We start from the raw sequence: 19621 nt of genomic DNA on the forward strand, positions 1-19621 counted from the left end.
TTTACTGATATCCAGAGTCTGCTCTTGTAGGATTCCCACCAGCTGAAACATTCTTTCGATTTCCACTAGTATCTTTCCATCCACAGCCATTGTAATTCCACAGAGTCCCCCCTAGAGGGAATCTGGTTACTGTATTCTTTTTTCCAACAATCCTCTAATTTATTGTTATTACTTTGTTTCCAACAATTTTAGTTCAATTGTAACTCATTTTAATCCAGAGGGATCTTATATAGAAATTTTTCCACTCTAGACTGTCCGTTTGACAGCTTTGACAGCTGTCAAACTCTGCACCTCCTGCACAAGCTCCAGAACAGGACGCTCCCGGGCCCGGGAGGGGGGGTTGTTTACAGCGAAAAAAAGCTTCCAAAACTCCACTCTCCAGCTCAAGATTTCCTTTTGCCAAATCTTAGAAGTTGATGTCTTTTTGACTCACCCCTCAAAGGGTAGGCTCTCCAGCTTAGTTCTTATATCGTTGCTTTGGATCGTCTGCAAAGGGGGGGGGGTGCGGACTTCCTTTTAGCACACACCCCGGTCGTCTCAAATTTACAGGATAATGTTCTTAAAAACCGAATTCCATCTTACTCACGGGTTGTTCTTTTCAGTCCGAATTTCAAGGAAGGCAGTCAGCGCTCTCCAGTCACGGCTCGCGGCTTTGCTCAACCGGGGTAGCGATCGACTCTCAGCGCCACGCCACCCCCGTATCCTCTCCGCAGCCTTTAAAAAGGCTCTTCGTGAATCGGGGGGCGCTTAAGGCGCCCGCTGAGTCTTCAGTCCGCTGGCTTCCGTGCCTGCGGTTTTTAAGGGTCCCCGCGTCGCCGGCGCGGCAAAGACCCGTCCTCAGTTGAGCCGATTCCCTCCGCAGCTCGGAGGGAATCCGCCATTTCCAGATCGCGCCAACCCGGAAGTCCATTTCTCACCCTCTCACCCCTTGCCTTTTCCTGTAAGACCTATTACAGTTGTTAAGAGTCGTCAACAGGCTCATCTCAGCTATCTGCCAATCTCCCATTCCCACCACCCTTCTGAGTAATACCCCTCCCCACCTTCTCACTATATAGAAGGATCTGGCAACTTCTGTTTCAGTGTATCTGAAGAAGTGTGCATGCACACGAAAGCTCATACCAAGAACTAACCTAGTTGGTCTTTAAGGTGCTACTGGAAGGAATTTTTTTATTTCTACCCTGACTGGTGAAGAAGATTTAGAGACTTTGGTTGTAATTTCTGATCATTTGTATTAGTCTATAAATAGTGTTTAGTGCCGTTGTTATTGGCCATCGTGTTGTGTTATATTGTTCAGCTTGTCTATATTGCAACACAGGGGTCTGTTTACGGATTACCATTAAGAAAGTAGAGCACAGAAGGCTAACCCAAGTGCATGGTAGTTTCCCATGTTCAGGGTGGTTGTTGTAATGTTTCACTATAGAAAAGCGACCAAACCATTCAAGTCCTACTCTCTTGGTAGTCTGTAAAGTGTTGCAGTCCAACAAGCGAGGAATCATCTCTGTCTGTCATATGTTTTGTCCATCAGACATGCATGTGAGAAAACAGGGGTCCACCTCTAGATGCTGCCAGCGTTTGATGTGCCTGTAGCCTGATGAATGCTGATCACAAACAGGCTTAAAAAGAAAAGCAAAAGTTGGTTTCAGCCAAAGCCTCTTTAAAAGCCATGATGTGCAAAACACAGGAAGTCTGTGGTTAAGCAGTATGTGGAGGAAAACCTCCCCAAGCCCACAAGCTATTACATTAACTGTCTTTCATCCCTGATTCCAGTTTGCACCCTGTCACAGAATTGGTTTTCCTTGATGGCCTATGCTCCAGCCTTGTCTTAACAGAGAACCGAGCTGGGTCTCCTTGCTTGAAACTTGGCATCTTGTTCAGTTCTGCGTAGGTCTGTGACTCAAAGCAAAAATTCCCCGTTCTTTTGTGCATTTCAAGTCAAGTGTATTACCAGAGCAGATCAGGCTGCTTGCAAAGCCCTCCTCTGGACTGAGCCCATGCTGTCGGTCTCTCCACTACTGACATTCTTCCAAATTCTGCTGTAACTGAGAATATATAGAAGTTATCAGGAGACTTGGAAGATGTAAATTTCAGCTGGCCTTCAAGATAATTAAAAACGACACTTTCTCAATGTGCTGGATATGTGATCAGAGAGCAGAATAGGGATGGCTGAACCAGACTCCAACCTAGGAAATGGCACTGATAGGAAGGTCATGGAGTGGGGGCGAAGTCACAGACTTGCACTCTTGGGAGAGAAGCTGGACGTGGGCCATCTAGGCCAGCTGGTTTCTTGAGGATAGTGATTTACCTACAGACAAGATGAGTGGTGGCTGCTGTCATTGTATGGACTCCTAGGGGTTGCTGCGCACGTGTGTTTCATCCCAGTCCTCTCACATAAATATATGTATTTGAAGCAAATCATCACTTGCAAGACACATACATTTCTGGGGTCAATAAAAAAAAAATCACCTCCAAAGTCATGAAAAGTCAAGCAACTGTTCAGCTGGGAGGGTCTGATTAAGATTCCAGAACGATTCCAACATATGTACTTCAGGGACATTAATTATCCTGCTCAGTATTAGGAATTACCTTTTTTATATATCATTTGCTCAGTGCTTCAGACCAAGGGTGGGGAACATGCAGTCCTCCCCAAGGTGTTGGGCTACAGCTCCATTGGCCATTTGGAGGGCCACATGTTCCGCATTTCTGACTTAAAACTCTTTAATGTGTTTGCTTCTTTAAAGCAGAGAGCTTATTAAATGTATGCCTTACTTTAGGGACACAGAATTGCTCATGCTTGGTACCATCTTTCGCCGAAACTAAGACATCCCCCGAAAATAAGACCTACTTCCAGCTGTAATATAAGGCATCCTCTGAAAATAAGACCTCCCCGATAATAAGGCCTCCCCCGAATATAAGGCCTCCCTGGAATATAAGGCCCCCGAAGCTACCGTAAGGCGTCTGACTCCTCTGGACTGTCGTGGCGGGCGCCGCTGCACAGCAAACTGGTTGGCCGCAGTGCAGCCAGAGCTGTTCAGGCAGTGCAAGGTCTCTTTAAATCAGAGAGCCCGTGCCGCCGCCAAGACAAGCTGCCTCCGGCTGCTCGCTCTGCCCTGATGGAGTCTGGCTGACTCACAATTGGACAATAAATGTGTACCATATTCTTCTTAAAGGAAAAATAAGACAACTCCTGAAAATAAGACCTAGCGCATCTTTGGGAGCAGAAATGAATATAAGACGCTGTCTTATTTTCGGGGAAACAGGGTAGCTCAGTGTATACAGCCCAAGACGGGTGGAGTCGCTGCAGAGCTGTTAAGAAACAACAGTGAGGTTGCACCAATGGCAGGCCTTGGTGTCTCAGATTTCAGGGGTGCCCTGTGCAATGCCCAAGTCCAGTGCCCCCCACACCTCTCACCTTCTATTGGACATAACAGCACCCCAGAAGCTCTGTCCCCGATGCAACCGCACCAGTTGAGCATCCCTAGAGCCACTGCTGGGTTGCACAGTGGTTGAGAGTTAACTGGGTGGGTAAATGGCTTGAGCATTTTGCTGTACTTAAAACACACCCTTGAAAGTGTGCCTGCTTTGCCTTGCTTGCCCTGACTGATCCACTTTCCTGTACCCTCTGTGTTTTGTCGATTTTTTGGCTGTGTGTCATATTTAACAGCCCCTGGCCATTTTGGGCACTAAATAGATAAGTGATTTGGATCCCTCGACAACATCGTTTCTCAGCATGCAGATCTGGCTGTGCAAATATGCCCTTCGCATTTACACGCATGAGCCACTGTGGTGCTTATTCTTTGTATAGGCACACACCCACTTTGCCATCTGATTCTACTCATCTAAATTCAGGGCTGATCCAAGGAGATTTGGGGCCTGAGGCATAAAATCCAAGGGCTCCTCCTCTCCCATATGATAAACTTCTAATAATCACCCAAACGGGTGGTGGTGTACCACATTCTTCAGCTGCTTTAAACAACACATTAAAATTCAAATAGCATCATCTATACTCATTGTCTAAAACACTGTGATTGTTTTCCAACTGTGGCCATCATTTTGGTAATGCCTACAGGTCGTTCACCACCCCCAGTACATTTGCAAGATCTCTCTCTCTCTCTCCTCCATTGCACCTTCTGCTAGACTGCTCTCTACCCTCCCTTCCATCCTCAGGCAGTTTCCATCGACATGGCCCCTCATCTACCCATAGTGCCTCGCCTTGTTTTGCTCACATGAAGGCAGATCAATAATAATAATAATAATTTATTTTTTATGGGCGGCTTCCAACAAAATATTAAAATACAAATATTAAAAGATCAAATGGAAAGACGGACATTGTTACATTCAGCACAAGTGCTTCAAGTTGATGACCAGCCATTTTGCAGAGGTGAGCAGTGCATGTCTAAGACTAGGGCAAGGGAACTTAGTCCCTTGTTCTGAGGTCCAGACTAGATGTGATGGTGGCAGCCATGTTTGTTCATGCTTCTGCCCTTGAGTATAAAGTACCAAATGTTGCTCCAGGCTTCTCCTTGCCCACTGCCCCACATGCTGGCAAACTGGGATAAATGTGCCTGAAGAGGAGGATTCAGCTCTCCTCACCTGTGCATCTTGGCTATCTGCAGTTTAGTAGCACTGCAGAGAGCTTGCTGGGGAGACCATGCATTAAAAAGGGACTCAGAAATAACTTAAACAAGGTTTTAATAACAAAAACAAAAACTTCTTATACACCAAAAATACATCAACAACAAACCAGACCCAACCACCAACCCATCCCCCAGGGTAATGGGAGAGCTAGGTGCTGCTCCTTATATACTACACCCAATTGCTGACACAGCTTGATCAACACAACTCAGCAGCACCTGCTATGTTTCGCAGCTGTAAGACTGGGTCTCGTTATTTGTCCTGGCCCTGGCCCTTAAAGACATACACAACTTGTGAAATAATAATGAACCTTCACATTTTAAAGTGACCATTCAACAGTGCATCCCATTTGATGTTAAATCTAGTTTCCTTTGGTTTGATTTATCCATGGTCTAAGCACACGTGGCTGCCACCAGTATGTCTAGACCTAGTCCTTAGGACATTTAATCTGGCATTGTAAACAGTCGTAGTTGAGAGGAGAACATAAGCCAAAATATTCAGGTTCCGTTCAGGTCAGAATGAACTTGACTTGTTTCAATAGATTCTTGGGTATGTGCTACTTTTTGCTCCTGAAACGGTGATACTATTCTTATCAGTGGAAGTTCACAATGACCTGACAACATTTGTGGATCTCTGGGATATGCCTGAAAACCTTGTGCTGTTCAAATCAGTGTCTCATACGGCCAATTCTGCTTCCCCTCTCTCTTGTTGTTACTATATTTATATGTACATGCTCCCCACCCTCTAAACACACATTTCTGAATTATTTATTGCATATAGATTGGCATGAGAAATGACTGAGCAGAGACTGAAATGGGAACTTCTGAGTTAGCCTATGGCAAGTTGAATTTTGAAAGCAGCCATTGACTTTATAATAGAAGCAGAACAAGTATTTTGAAGAAAGAGAAATCACATTCAGCGTAGATGTCGATTAGCTGTTTCACGTTGCGCCTGTGTGTTATAAATGTTATGCATTGTCCTGTGTGTGTGTACAGAATCAGAATTGGGAGAATTAAAGGGTGGCGCACCCCCCCTTACGTTTTTCCACACAGAGATTATCCTTCAAGATTGTACAGAAGTTTTAATCCCCCAACCTTCAGAAGGATCTAGAAAATGTGTTCGTCTTTGGAATTTCTAACCTACCATTTACAAGGCCAGCCTGTCCAGGAGGTGAGGCCGTTGCCTCAGGGTGGCAGATCCAGACTGTGTGTGTCCTCATGAATGTGCCCTGCCCACTGCCACCTGCCTCCCGCCTGGCAGACAGCAGTGGGTGAGTGGGTGCAGAAAGGAGAAAGGAAAGGAGCAGCTCTCAGGGTTTGAGTCATTTTCAAGATTTTAGCCTTCTCTAGAAAACACAAGGGAACCTCCAGCTTCATCTCCACATCCAAGTTTCCTGCATTGGGATATAAAAGCTAAAGGGCTGTTTTTTAGAAGGCTTTTGCCCATCTAAGCACCACCAGGACTAGACTGGCTTAGCTTCAGGAAAGGGGTGGCTTCGGGTGCATTCAGGCCATATGGCTTCATGTGCCTTGAAGAGACACCTCTCTCTCTTTCTCTCTCTTGTAAAGTACCATGTGCATAGCTGGTATAGTTGTAGTGACAGCAATCGATGATGATGATGATGATATTATATAATAATATAGTAAATATAATAATAATATAGCTTTCCTGCAATGAGCACAACCAAGTCCATTGTGAAATTCAACACCATACTTAACTTCCTTAAGATTTTTTCTTGTTGTTGTTGTTTAGTCATTTAGTTGTGTCCGACTCTTCGTGACCCCATGGACCAGAGCACGCCAGGCACTTCTGTCTTCCACTGCCTCCTGCAGTTTGGTGAAACTCATGCTGGTAGCTTCGAGAACACTATCCAACCATCTCATCCTCTGTTGTCCCATTCTCTTTGTGCCCTCCATCTTTCCCAGCATCAGGGTCCTTTCCAGGGAGTCTTCTCTTCTCATGAAGTGGCCAAAGTACTGGAGCCTCAGCTTCAGGATCTGTCCTTCCAGTGAGCACTCAGGACTGATTTCCTTCAGAATGGATAGGTTTGATCTTCTTGCAGTCCATGGGACTCTCAAGAGTTTCCTCCAGCTCCATACTTCAAAAGCATCAGTTCTTCAGCAATCAGCCTTCTTTATGGTCCAGCTCTCACTTCCATACATCCCTACTGGGAAAACCATAGCTTTAACTATACGGCCCTTTGTTGGCAAGGTGATGTCTCTGCTTTTTAAGATGCTGTCTATGTTTGTCATTGCTTTTCTCCCAAGAAGCAGGCGTCTTTTTATTTCGCGGCTGCTGTCACCATCTGCAGTGATCATGGAGCCCAAGAAAGTAAAATCTCTCACTGCCTCCATTTCTTCCCCTTCTATTTGCCAGGAGGTGATGGGACCAGTGGCCATGATCTTCGTTTTTTTGATGTTGAGCTTCAAACCATATTTTGCACTCTCCTCTTTCACCCTCATTAAAAGGTTCTTTAATTCCTCCTCACTTTCTGCCATCAGTGTTCTGTCATCTGCATATCTGAGGTTGTTGATATTTCTTCCGGCAATCTTAATTCCAGCTCGGGATTCATCCAGCCCAGCCTTTCACATGATGAATTCTGCATATAAGTTAAATAAGCAGGGAGACAAGATACAGCCTTGTCATACTCCATTCTTAAAGAAAACTTATTATGGTCATCTTACCAACATGCCTTGCTTCCATTGCAAGTTCAGGACCAGTTATTGCAGGCTAGAGTGTACAGCATTTGTAGAGTCTTTAACTATTCCTCATAAAGGTAAAGGTAAAGGTACCCCTGCCCGAACGGGCCAGTCTTGACAGACTCTGGGGTTTGTGCGCCCATCTCACATCTAGAGGCCGGGGGCCAGCGCTGTCCGGAGACACTTCCGGGTCACGTGGCCAGCGTGACAAAGCTGCTCTGGCGAGCCAGCGCAGCACACGGAACGCCGTTTACCTTCCCGCTGGTAAGCGGTACCTATTTATCTACTTGCCCCCGGGGGTGCTTTCGAACTGCTAGGTTGGCAGGCGCTGGGACCGAGCAGCGGGAGCGCACCCCGCCGCGGGGATTCGAACCGCCGACCTTTCGATCGGCAAGCCCTAGGCGCTGAGGCTTTTACCCACAGTGCCACCCGCGTCCCTAACTATTCCTCATACTAAGAGGCAAAAGCTTCCAGCAGCCACCCCCTGTGAGATGAGTGAGGTCTTATCTTGCAAGCATCCAAGAATGTTTTCACCTCTAAGATGTTGAAAGAGAAAGAGTGGAGGAGGAAGAAATAGACTTTACACCTCTGTGTCCCCTGCAGGGTCTTCATACCTTTGAGCTAAGGAAATGGCCAGAGAACTGGTCCAATTTACACCTACAGAAAGAAGATCTAATTGTCAGGCAAAACAGCATGCTAATGAAGTTAAGGTTCTTCAGGTAATAAGGAAGGACCCACTGGATAAACTGTCTGTAAAACAAAAGCCTGGGAATTGAAGGAGGAAATATTTGAATGAGAAAGTATCAGAAGCAATTTAGTAAAATCCCCATTGTGATTGCGTAATGGTATTTCTTGACTGATCCTTTATCTAATACTAGAAGAAACATAACAATGAGGAAAAGTGCCAGAAGCAAAGCAGGGAGGATGGGGAAATGAGTGCAACTGGCACAGCCTGCCTGTTTAGGTCGCAAGCAAGTTTTAACTTATGCACCTAATATCTGCTGCTGTTTTTCTTGATCAACTACAGTAATATGTTTGGACCAAATCCAATTCTCATTTAAGACAAGAAGGAATTTAATTATGTTAATAAGTAGTGGGATTTGTGTACAGCTTACATTTTTGCCAAACTAGATCACCGGAGAACAAAAACAGAAAGTTATCAGCAGAAAGTGATTTCATTCAAAGCAGACAAATCCTGAAACTCTTTAAATTACTCGTCTTGTAAATATTGAATTGTATCAATCTTTCTTGCAGCCATTTTTGTTCCATTTCTGCAGATCTCACAATATCTGCAGCAGCAATTGGGATGGGAAGGAGAAGAGGGCTGGTATTCAGCTAGGTTTTACTCAGCGTAGACCTGTTGACATCAATGGACATAACTTCATCATGTTCAATGACTCTACATTGAGTAAAACATAGCTGAATACCACCTTGAGCAGGCTTCCTCAAACTCGGCTCTCCAGATGTTTTTGTCCTACAACTCCCATCATCCCTAGCTGGCAGGACCAGTGGTCAGGGATGATGGGAACTGTAGTCTCAAAACATCTGAAGGGCTGAGGTTGAGGAAGCCTGACCTTGAGTGTTCAACCTTCCCTCCACCACATACCATTTCCTCTATGAAAAATACTAAACTGTGGGATGGGGTTTTAATCCTTATCACCCTCTTCCTCCCCCGGGGAGGAAATTTTTATTTGCAGAAAATTTTAAGAGATGATTTTATTACCCTGTCTAGTTTGGTCCAAAGTCTCTAATTTTAATGCTCAGCTTATGAGTCTCCATTTTTAATTATTTAGCCTCCTTTTCAGCGGTTTCTTTTCTCAACATGTCAAAAGAATGCTACATGGAGGGAAATGATATTCAAACTGTTCTTCCAGAAACGACCCTTGTCTAATTACAGCAAATGCTGGAGTACAGTTACAGTCACTAGGAGAAATAATTGGGGAAAGCATGGAGGAAGTCCGTGAATGATTTTGTGAACAGGTGGGCAATGTTTGTAAAAGTCATGTTCACAGCATGTCTCCATCCTTAAAACGAGATCCTAGAAGATCAACATTAAGTCCAGTGATTCTTTAAAGGCATTCATTATTTGGGGCTCTTGCCTGGTTTGGTCTGTTATAAACTTAGCATTTTTTTAAAAGGCCATCTTTGTTTGTCCCCAAACTTGTCTCATCATTAACATTTGAGTTTTCCCTTGGTATTGCTTGTGTCCTCGTGGTGCTAAAAAAAATAATCAAGATTAGATAATACAATGCACTGAAACTAATTACCGTAATTTATGGAAGTGGACTGAACTTGATTGGATTTGCATCGACTGAAACTGTGGCATTGCTGTGCTCTTCAGTTGCCTTTCATGGGTATTCTATCAGGCATTGATTGAAGAGCTATTTTTTTAAAAAATGTAAAAGCTGAAAGATGACTAAAACCCCATGGTGAGAAATAGAAGAGCTCTGCTGGATCAGGCCATCTAGAGCCCATCTAGACCAGCATCTCCTTCTCACAGGGGCCAAACAGATGCCTGTGAGATAGCAGAGAGCCGTCCCACTGTGGAATCCCTGCAACTGGTTCTCAGACTCATACTGCCTCCAGAGGTGGGTTTAGGGTACTGCTAGCAGTGCAGCCACCCTGGGCACACAGCCGAGGGCGCCTTCTCAAAGCCCTGTAAGCGCTTCAGGAAGGAGGTGTGAAGGCTCTGACGGGGTCCCAGAGTTCTTTGGCCTCCTTCCCAAAGCCAGCCAAGTGCTTACCGGGCTTTGGAAAGGAGGTAGGGAGCCTTTAGGATCCGATAAGAGCCTTGCCTCTCCTTCTCAAAGTCTGACTTACGCCAGCACCGCAAGGGCCGGGCATCAAATGTTGGCCTTGCACAGGGTGGATTATTGCCAAGGTCTGTCCTTGCTGCCTCCAACTGCAGGGGTAGAGTGTTGGGCTGAGGGGTAATGGTAAAGGTAAAGGGACCCCTGACCATTAGGTCCAGTCGTGTCCAACTCTGGGGTTGCAGTGCTCATCTCGCTTTATTGGCCAAGGGAGCTGATGTACAGCTTCCAGGTCATGTGGCCAGCATGACTAAGCCGCTTCTGGAGAAACCAGAGTAGTGCACGGAAACGCCATTTACCTTCCCGCCGGAGTGGTACCTATTTATCTATTTGCACTTTCATGTGCTTTCACACTGCTAGGTTGGCAGGAGCAGGCACCGAGCAACGGGAGCTCACCCCGTCATGGGGATTCGAACCGCCGACCTTCTGATTGGCAAGCCCTAGGCTCTGTGGTTTAACCCTTAGCGCCACCCGCGTCCCTTGGGCCGGGGGTATCTGAGTTGAAATCCACAAACTCTTCTCATGCATTACTTGTCACATGCCCACCATGCATTTAAAGCACATGACTTTCTCCAAAACATGCTGGGGACTGTACTTTCTTAAGGCTGCTGGGGACCAATCTCTTAAACTCTTTGGGGACCAAAGCACAGTTCTGGATTATTTGGAGGAAACCGAGTGGTGGTGGGAGTACTGTAGTTAATTTCTGTCTGCCTTCCTATTGAGAAACCCCACGTGGTTTGAAGTACAAGAAGAGAGGCTATTTTAGGATAGCACGACCAATTCGGCTGCAGTGGGCACTGGTGCCTCAGGGGTTGCTGCAACAATGATGTAGAATGGAGCGCAAGAGACTGGCAGGTGCGGGTAGTGTCAGATTTGCCACAGATTACAAGACAGGCACCTAAAAAAGCCAATGCAATTCTGGGCTGCATCAATAGGAGTATAGCCTCTAGATCAAGGGAAGTAATAGTGCCACTGTATTCTGCTCTGGTCAGACCTCACCTGGAGTACTGTGTCCAGTTCTGGGCACCACAGTTCAAGAAGGACACTGACAAACTGGAACGTGTCCAGAGGAGGGCAACCAAAATGGTCAAAGGCCTGGAAACGATGCCTTATGAGGAACGGCTAAGGGAGCTGGGCATGTTTAGCCTGGAGAAGAGGAGGTTAAGGGGTGATATGATAGCCATGTTCAAATATATAAAAGGATGTCACATAGAGGAGGGAGAAAGGTTGTTTTCTGCTGCTCCAGAGAAGCGGACACGGAGCAATGGATCCAAACTACAAGAAAGAAGATTCCACCTAAACATTAGGAAGAACTTCCTGACAGTAAGAGCTGTTCGACAGTGGAACTTGCTGCCAAGGAGTGTGGTGGAGTCTCCTACTTTGGAGGTCTTTAAGCAGAGGCTTGACAACCATATGTCAGGAGTGCTCTGATGGTGTTTCCTGCTTGGCAGGGGGTTGGACTCGATGGCCCTTGTGGTGTCTTCCAACTCTATGATTCTATGATTCTATGACAACGTAGTAGAAAATGCAAGATGTAAATAAAATAATGAACTAAAAGCTAAAGCAGTATCAAGCATCACCGTTCCATAGTAACATCAATATTCTGACAAAGTCTGCTAAAATAAAGATTGTTTAGATTAGAGATAAGGTCTTTGTTCATCAAATTAATTGAAAGTTTCTTGTCTTTCATCCTGCAGAAATGTATGAATCCAACAATATAATCACTTTCCATGGACTGATCAATAGTTCCAGTTACCACACATTCCTTTTGGATGAGGAGCGAAGTAGACTCTTCGTTGGAGCAAAGGATCACATATTTTCTTTCAACCTAGTCAACATCAAGGAATATCAAAAGGTACTTTTCAAGTTAGGTTTGATCTAGCTATATTACAGCCTTTCCCTACCTGGTGCCCTCCATATATCGTGGAACATGACTATTTGCTGGCAGTGGCGTAGCGTGGGTTCTCAGCACCCGGGGCAAGGCAAGTAATTTGCGCCCCCTAACCCGTGGATTTTAGCACTCGAGTCTCTTCCGCGCCCCCCCCAGATGTTGTGCCAGGTGCGGCAGGCCCCCCTGCACCCCCCACGCTACGCTACTGCTCCCACCACAAGTCTTCAGGACAGCCATTCGAAGGCTGGCGGCGGGAGGAGGTCTCTCCGCCCCACCGCCAGGCTTTGGAGGAGCCTTCCGAAGGCTGGCGGTGGGGCGGAGAGCCCTCCTCCTGCCGCCAGGCTTCGGAGCAGCCTTCCGAAGGCTGGCGGTGGGGCGGAGAGCCCTCCTCCCGCCGCCAGGCTTCGGAGCAGCCTTCCGAAGGCTGGCGGTGGGGCGGAGAGCCCTCCTCCCGCCGCCAGCCTTCAGAGCATCCTTCCGAAGCCTGGCGGCGGGAGGAGGTCTCTCCGCCCCACCGCCAGGCTTCGGAGGAGGTCTGAGGACAGTGGGGAAGACGCGCTGCGCTTCCCCGCTGTCCCGGAGATTTCCCTATGGACTTTTGTCTTGCGAAGGGCCCGCCAAACGCGCCCCCCCCAATGTTGCGCCCGGTGCGGCCGGCACCCCTGGCACCCCCCACGCTACGCCACTGTTTGCTGGCTGGGGTTGAGCTGTATTCTAAAACATCTGGAGGTGCAGATTTCTTCTGCATACAATCTATAAATTAAGAATGGATGGAAGTGCCTCCGAGTCCTCAGAGTGCATTTCCCTCAATAGTGAGTAACTACAGTCAGCTCCCACACACCAGCAACTAGGGAAAAGATTTCCATATCCGTGAATATAGTTTTTGGACATACATAAAGCCTAGAATTAAACACTGATTTTTGAAGTAAGTGATTCTTGCCTTGGACCCCCAACTCCCGTGTACAACCGCTGGCAAAGGAAATGTGTGATGGCAACATTGTATTTTGTATATAGTAGAACATAAAAAGTTTTTTAAAAAACATGCCTTTGATCTTCTCTGACCTTCCTATGTACCTGTGTGGATAAGCCATATGCCAGCCTAGTCTCCTTCCACCTCTCCCCAGATCACCCTACCTGGATCCTAAATATGAATTTGTGCAAATATATCTCACAGCAGAATGACAAATTCCTTACCTGTTCCAGCTGTTTTTCGGGGGGGAGGGGGAGGTCTCATCTGTATAGCTTCCTCACTGTTATTCTTCATCTTCATGCTTGGCCAGAAGGAACTGAAGTGATAGAGCAGGTATATATCAGGAGTTTTCCTGCTCAATAGTAGACTCAAGTATGTCTTCTCTTTAGCGAAATAATTTTAAAATTTCCAAAGATGTCTGGTCATCTTGTGAACCACTTGTATGACTATCAGGTATCAGTTACAGCTAAACAATCTATTTCACCACCCTTATTGTAGACATAGGCAAACTCCGGCCCTCCAGATGTTTGGGACTACAATTCCCATCATCCCTAGCTAACAGGACCAGTGGTCAGGGATGATGGGAATTGTAGTCTGGAAGGCTGGAGTTTGCCTTTGCCTGCCTCATTGGCTTAGTCCTCGTTTGTAGCATCTGCTAAACAAAATATGAATGACAAGGGCTGATTCTCAGGCTAGTGGGTCATTCTTGTGGCTTTAATAGTTGCACAAGTTGCTAATCATGTTCATAGAATCTTAGAGTTGGAAGGTACCCCTAGCGTCATCTAGTCCAACCCCCTGCAATGCTGGAATCTCAGCTAAAGCATCCATGACAGATGTATCCAGCATGCATTGGTCAGCATACCAGTTCCATTCCTGGAGATTTTGTGTGTGGCAAGGAAGCCGTTTCCAATGGTTGTGGCCCTCATTTGGAACCTCCAGAATGCAAAAATATTATCAGTAGCCCCACAGCACAATATGTATATGTTTATTTGGAAGTAAATCCCACTGGGTGAGTACAATGGGACTTTCACTGTAGTATGCTTAAGAATGTGGCCCTATAGTGCAATCCTATATGCATGTCTATTCAGAAGCCTTAATATTAGGATTAGCTCAAGACAGCTGCAGCCTCTTGGCTTAAAACAGCTAATTTTTGAGCATCCTCTTCTAAATATTCCTTATTACACAAGACCAGGGTGATGAAAAGAGCAGATTACGTAAAGGGATCGTGAGCCCTCGTTCCATTTCTCCCTTCCTTGACACCAGGCACTTCCATGTAATATGTTCCTTCTGTTAATAAACCATAATCGATGGGGCACTAATAGACGCATGATGGATGGGTAGAGAGCTCTTTTCTTATGATGGAAGACCTGGCTTTTACTTGAAGTTGCAGATTTAAATTGGAAGCTGATGCACGTTTCAGCAGTACACTTTGGTGCATATGTGCTCCCCCCCTTTAACATAAAAAAGACATCCATCATTTAATATATTTTAATGAGCCCTTCAGCCTATGCTAAAATGCAGCTTAAATACAGCAATTGTATGTCATTTCAGTCAAGAACTGAAATGTGTGTGTTTGTGTGTGAGAGAGTTACAGAATCTATAAATGAACCTTATTACAATAGAAGTATAGTTTCAATGCTGGGGTGTTATTTCTGACTTGGTATGACCTTTGGCCTGTTTGCTTTCTTGAATGATGGCAATAAATACATCAGTCTTTTACTCTGAAGTAACTCAGGATATTCATCTGTATTCTCTGAGGATCAAGATGAAGGCAAAGCTGGGAAACCATAGAGGAAACTGATTATTTATTTGGATGTTCTGTGGAATTCACAGTGCAATGCAGAAAACATCTGGAATGATTAAAAAGAGAGAGCATGCTGCTATGGGAGGGGAGGAGCCCTGTTCTTCTAAGTTGTGAGAACCGGTGGTAAATTCACACATGAGCTGTGAGCCACATCTCTTCGCATACAACTTGTAGTTCTTGATCATGAATAGACAAATTCACAGAGCGTATGTTTACTGATGGACATAGATAGAATACCAGATGATGAGGACAAAGGACCTTCATCTTTGATTAGGGCTTTCTGTTTGCATCTAGTTGGCAACTGTTGGAAGGGGGCTTCTGTGGAGGTTTGGTCTGATTCTGTAGGCATCATTCAAATCAAAGCTCCATCTAGTTCAGGATGTCTTCTACTGCCACACCAACTTTTGTCCCTGGGCACACCTGAGACATGTTCTTTCTGGGAAGATTGTTGCTTTTGTTCCTTTCCCTTTAGTGGAAAGGGAAAAGAGACCACAAACTTGCGGCGCTTGTTTTTTTAGTACCAGAGTGGGACTTGGGCAGCATCAGAAAGCCTATTCTAGGGTTTTGTTTCTAGGTTATTTATTAAGGAACTATTAAGGAAACAACAACAATAATCTTGCCAGTTTCACTCTCCACCCCTGCTCAGTCATTTGTGAATCTCACAATGAAACTGCTGAGGCATCAAAGATCCTTGGAATGAAAGGGATGGGCTTGCAACTCCTCTGTCCCATCCTCCCAGAAACCTTGTGGAAATAATGGCTGTACATCTCTCATGCAACAGATGGGATGGTACAAGGGTGTGTTAAGTTTGCAAAAGCTAGAAGGCATTGGAAGGGAGGAAGCCATGTGTTAACTTCCCCGTGCTGGAACTGTTATTCTGCTGGGAGAGGGCTCTCTCTCTCCTTCCCCAGCTAGTGCCGCTCTTTTGATATCATGCATCAAACCAGAAGTTGGTTCTTTGACACACAGCCCTAAACTTTCCATTCCGCTTGGTGCTTCATGCAAAGTCAAAAGGAGAAGCATTGCAAAATACCTCAGCCTGTGTTTGCTGATGGTGCACAAATCCTGGTCAGCATTTTTTGAGGGTTTTTGGCAGTGCAGGTGCCACAGAAATGATGGACATCAAATGCATGTGCAACTGTTCATCAAGCACTTCCTATGGCTGGAGAGTTGTTGTTGTTTTTTTTATAAAAAAACCCAACAACACACAATAACCTGCTTAGTACTTTATGTGCTTGTGAGGTGATGGTTGGAAGCCTGGAGAAAGGGGAAGGTCTGTGCATGAACAAAACAGGCACTTTCAGGCATACACCACGCACCGGGGTGCATGGGATATACCATAGATGTAAATGTGGAAATGGGCAAATGGTGTGATATCCAGAATTCTGATAAAAGTGGAATGAGAAGGAAAAGAAATCAGCAGAATATTTTAATGACTAAGAGCTATCAACATGCCTATGCTCTGTGAATTTGTATAATCCTTTTAAAACCATCTAAGCCACATTTGGTGGCAGTGTGAGATGCCCGTTCCTTTCCTTATTGAAACATGCATCCAGCCAATGTGGATACAGACCTGTATCCCGATTTGCTGCATGTGTGTAAGGCTCCTTGTGCGGGTGGATTCTTTAGCTGGATCAGAAGTCTTTATATTTTCCAGCTCACAGTTCATTCATTCTGCTTCTCTCACCCACCTTCCTATTCACCAGTCTCAGCACTTCTTTAGCCAGGAATCAAAGCACAAGCTTACAAGAGAGTCTCATCTCATGGAATTTTCAACCTCATTTCATAGGTTTACAAGAGGCTATTGTTCGTATTCAAGCATTTTATCATACATATTCAAGCTTATAAAAAATCCAGACTGAAGCTCTGAACTTTGTATATTTCCCCTCCTAATTTTGCCTTAATCTGCCATATCTTTCTAAATAAACCTTCTCCTGCTTTGTCAGGAAACTGTTTTAAAACGAAGGTTGCGATCCAGTCATGTTCCCATTCATATTGCATTATCTGAGGCTCCCAACTGAATCTTAGCCTGGCATTATTGGAAGATCATGTTTTATTCTATAGGCAATTCCTAAAAGCTTTTTGAAATACATGAATAATTCACTATGAGGGTCTTTGGGCTTTTGCTGTAGAAGACGAAATGGATGTTCCAGAAGAACTAATAAGGAACGCAATCTGAGGTTGAGATTGTGAATCTCAGTAGAATTATTGGCACCAAAGCCATGAGTCACCATGAGCATCAGAATGGCCTTAGTGCATCTGCTTCCTCTTGCTGAGCATCCAGTTTCCAGAGGTGACCAATCAGATGCCTCTGGGAGTCTGCAGGCAGGGTCTGGGCATAATGGCTGACCCTTATTTGTTCCAGTAGCTGAGATTCCTTTTGAACATGGAAAAGCCATTAAACAACCAGGGACAAGCCCATTCAGGGACAGAATTCAGGGCCTCACAGCCTTCCTGTTTGTTTTAAATGGTGGACCACCCTACCTAATTACTATTGTCTTGTATTTAAGCTTTGTTAGGTTAACAGAAAACAAAAGAAATATTTAGAAACGTAACTTTCAGTTTGTTATATGTCTATAGTATGTTGTCTATATACAGTCTCTAATACACACAGCATTAATTCATCAGGCTTCAGAACTCCTCAGTTTTTTTGTTGACTGTTCTGGTTCCCCTTTTTAGCCTCGGAGGTTAATGGTGAACGATATGATGGCAAAGAGCCACAATTCAGCATAATGTTGGGGTGCCTCAGCTACCTGCCCCTTGAGGTAGAGTTCTACCTTGGGGTGACCACGAGACATGGGATGGCAAACCGGCCTGGGGTTTGCTGCTTCTGACATAGTGCTCCGGTTTCTGATTTGAAATCTGGTTTGTTTGTTTTTTTATAAAAAAAATTATTGGTACAATTTATATAATTTATATAAACACAAACAATACACAATACAAACAGACAAACACATAAACAAACATGTATAATTTCAAATCCTTATTTCTTAAACCTTACTTCACCGACTTCCCCATACCTCCCCTTTCTGCATCCCAATTTCCAAATTAGTTTCAGCAAATCCTCCCCCTTAAGTTTATCTAATTTTCCCTTGTTCTTTTCTTTTACTTAACCTTTTACAGCTGTAATCCCCTTTTTTCTATACCCTCAACATTTTAGCATTCATTGATTTCGCAATATTTCTTAAGATAAATTTTGAATTTCTTCCAATCTTCTTCCACAGTCTCTTTCCCTTGGTCTCGGATTCTGCCAGTCATTTCAGCCAGTCCCATGTAGTCTATCACCTTCGTCTGCCATTCTTCCAGAGTGGGTAGATCCTGTGTCTTCCAATACTTTGCGATGAGAATTCTTGCTGCTGTAGTAGCATACTGATTTGAAATCTGGTTTGAACTATATTTACATGACTCCAGGGCCTTCGCTTTAGAGGAAAGCCAGCAGAAGACAAAGAGAAATGTCAACATGTGCAATGATATTTTCTGCTGTACAACAGCAATAGCAATCTGATACGGAGAAATACTGATATCGATAATGCATAAGAAAAGTGTGAGGGAGAGAGAGATGACCAGCATTTGGGGGACATTATGCACAATTCTCAATTGTTGGAGCGTGAAATGACCTAAAGTGATTTTTATGTTACATCTTTAGATTGTTTGGCCTGTATCTCCTACCCGGAGGGACGAATGCCAGTGGGCCGGAAAAGATATTCTGGTAAGTACAAATCTGCCTCGCTCTTTTCTCCTGTCCTTTGTAAAGCTAGTCAATATTTCATGAACTCTCATCTTTTTAAATTTTAAAGCTTGTGATTCTCCCCTCCCCCTTTACCCTTTTATTTAAGAATTGCTTCATTGTGCTAGGTTTGTGTAAAGGCAGTTTTTTTTCTTTCTTCCCATGTAAACCTGTGAAGGTAGTCTTACATATAAGGGAATGAGCATATAATTGTCCCCTTATTTAAGGAATCTAAAAAGTTTGACCTCATTTCTGTAATGACTGAGGCTCTCAATCTGCAGGGTGTGCTGAATAGACAGACCATTGTGAATGCAATAAACCTCATTAATGTCAAGAAGTTGCCAGGAAGGCCTCAGGGGTCTTCCCTGACAGGAACACATTGATGCCTAAGTGATGTTAATCCCCCCCCTTCCCATTGTGATTTTTTCCCCCTAAAAAAAGAAGAAAGAAAGAAAATGAAAATAGTTATTTCAGGCCTTCATTTTCTTACCATCACTCTTTCCCCTCCCCCATTTCCTCATCCCTTCCATATGATCTATTGGAGAGAAACCCGGTTGCAAATTGTAGGAGTATTGAGTGGAAAAAAAGATGTGGGACATTCACTAACCATACGGAAAATGAATACATTCCATATAGGCCAAAAGGGAAATCACTGTGTTTGCAATAGCTGAAGGGAGAACAGAGCTAAAATATTCACTAAAATTCACTAAAATATTCATAATGTCAACCGCTGGAGGTCCGCATCCCAATAGTGTCTCAGGTCATAAGTGAAAATGGGTTCACTACCCTTAACCTGGTCTCCAGTGAACAATGGCCTCTCTCCATATATTCTCTTATTAAAAAAGAGAGAGAGGTTAAAATAACAGGAATTTTAGCAGGACTAAGGCAGAGGAAGAGGTTTTTAAAATTGCCCAAGTTGAAGCTGGAGAACAGAATGTTTACGTTCAATTCCATGCCATCACACACTTAATCTTTATGACATATGGGCTGGAGCCAACAATGTTGCTCAACTAATGGTAAGGCAGAATATGCTGTTTGTTGCATGTTGAGGTCCCCAAGACAACCCCCAATAAAACACAAGTGACACA

General features: G+C 44.6%; 1 protein-coding gene and 1 long non-coding RNA gene across 2 annotated transcripts in view; one reads left to right on the top strand and one right to left on the bottom strand.

Annotated features, from left to right (window-relative positions):
* LOC309532749 overlaps positions 1-19621 on the bottom strand; it is a 232571-nt gene that overhangs the window by 125285 nt on the left and 87665 nt on the right. The window lies entirely within an intron of this gene.
* The window catches only part of SEMA3A (semaphorin 3A), a 204662-nt gene that overhangs the window by 61659 nt on the left and 123382 nt on the right, over positions 1-19621 (top strand). The window contains exons 2-3 of the mRNA XM_082223102.1: positions 11839-11996; positions 18453-18515. Of these exons, the coding sequence (XP_082079228.1) occupies positions 11839-11996; positions 18453-18515 (221 nt within the window). The remainder of the gene's footprint in view (positions 1-11838; positions 11997-18452; positions 18516-19621) is intronic.

This window comes from Podarcis vaucheri, assembly GCF_965113315.1.
Source record: "Podarcis vaucheri genome assembly, chromosome: 5".
NCBI classification, from domain to species: domain Eukaryota; kingdom Metazoa; phylum Chordata; class Lepidosauria; order Squamata; family Lacertidae; genus Podarcis; species Podarcis vaucheri.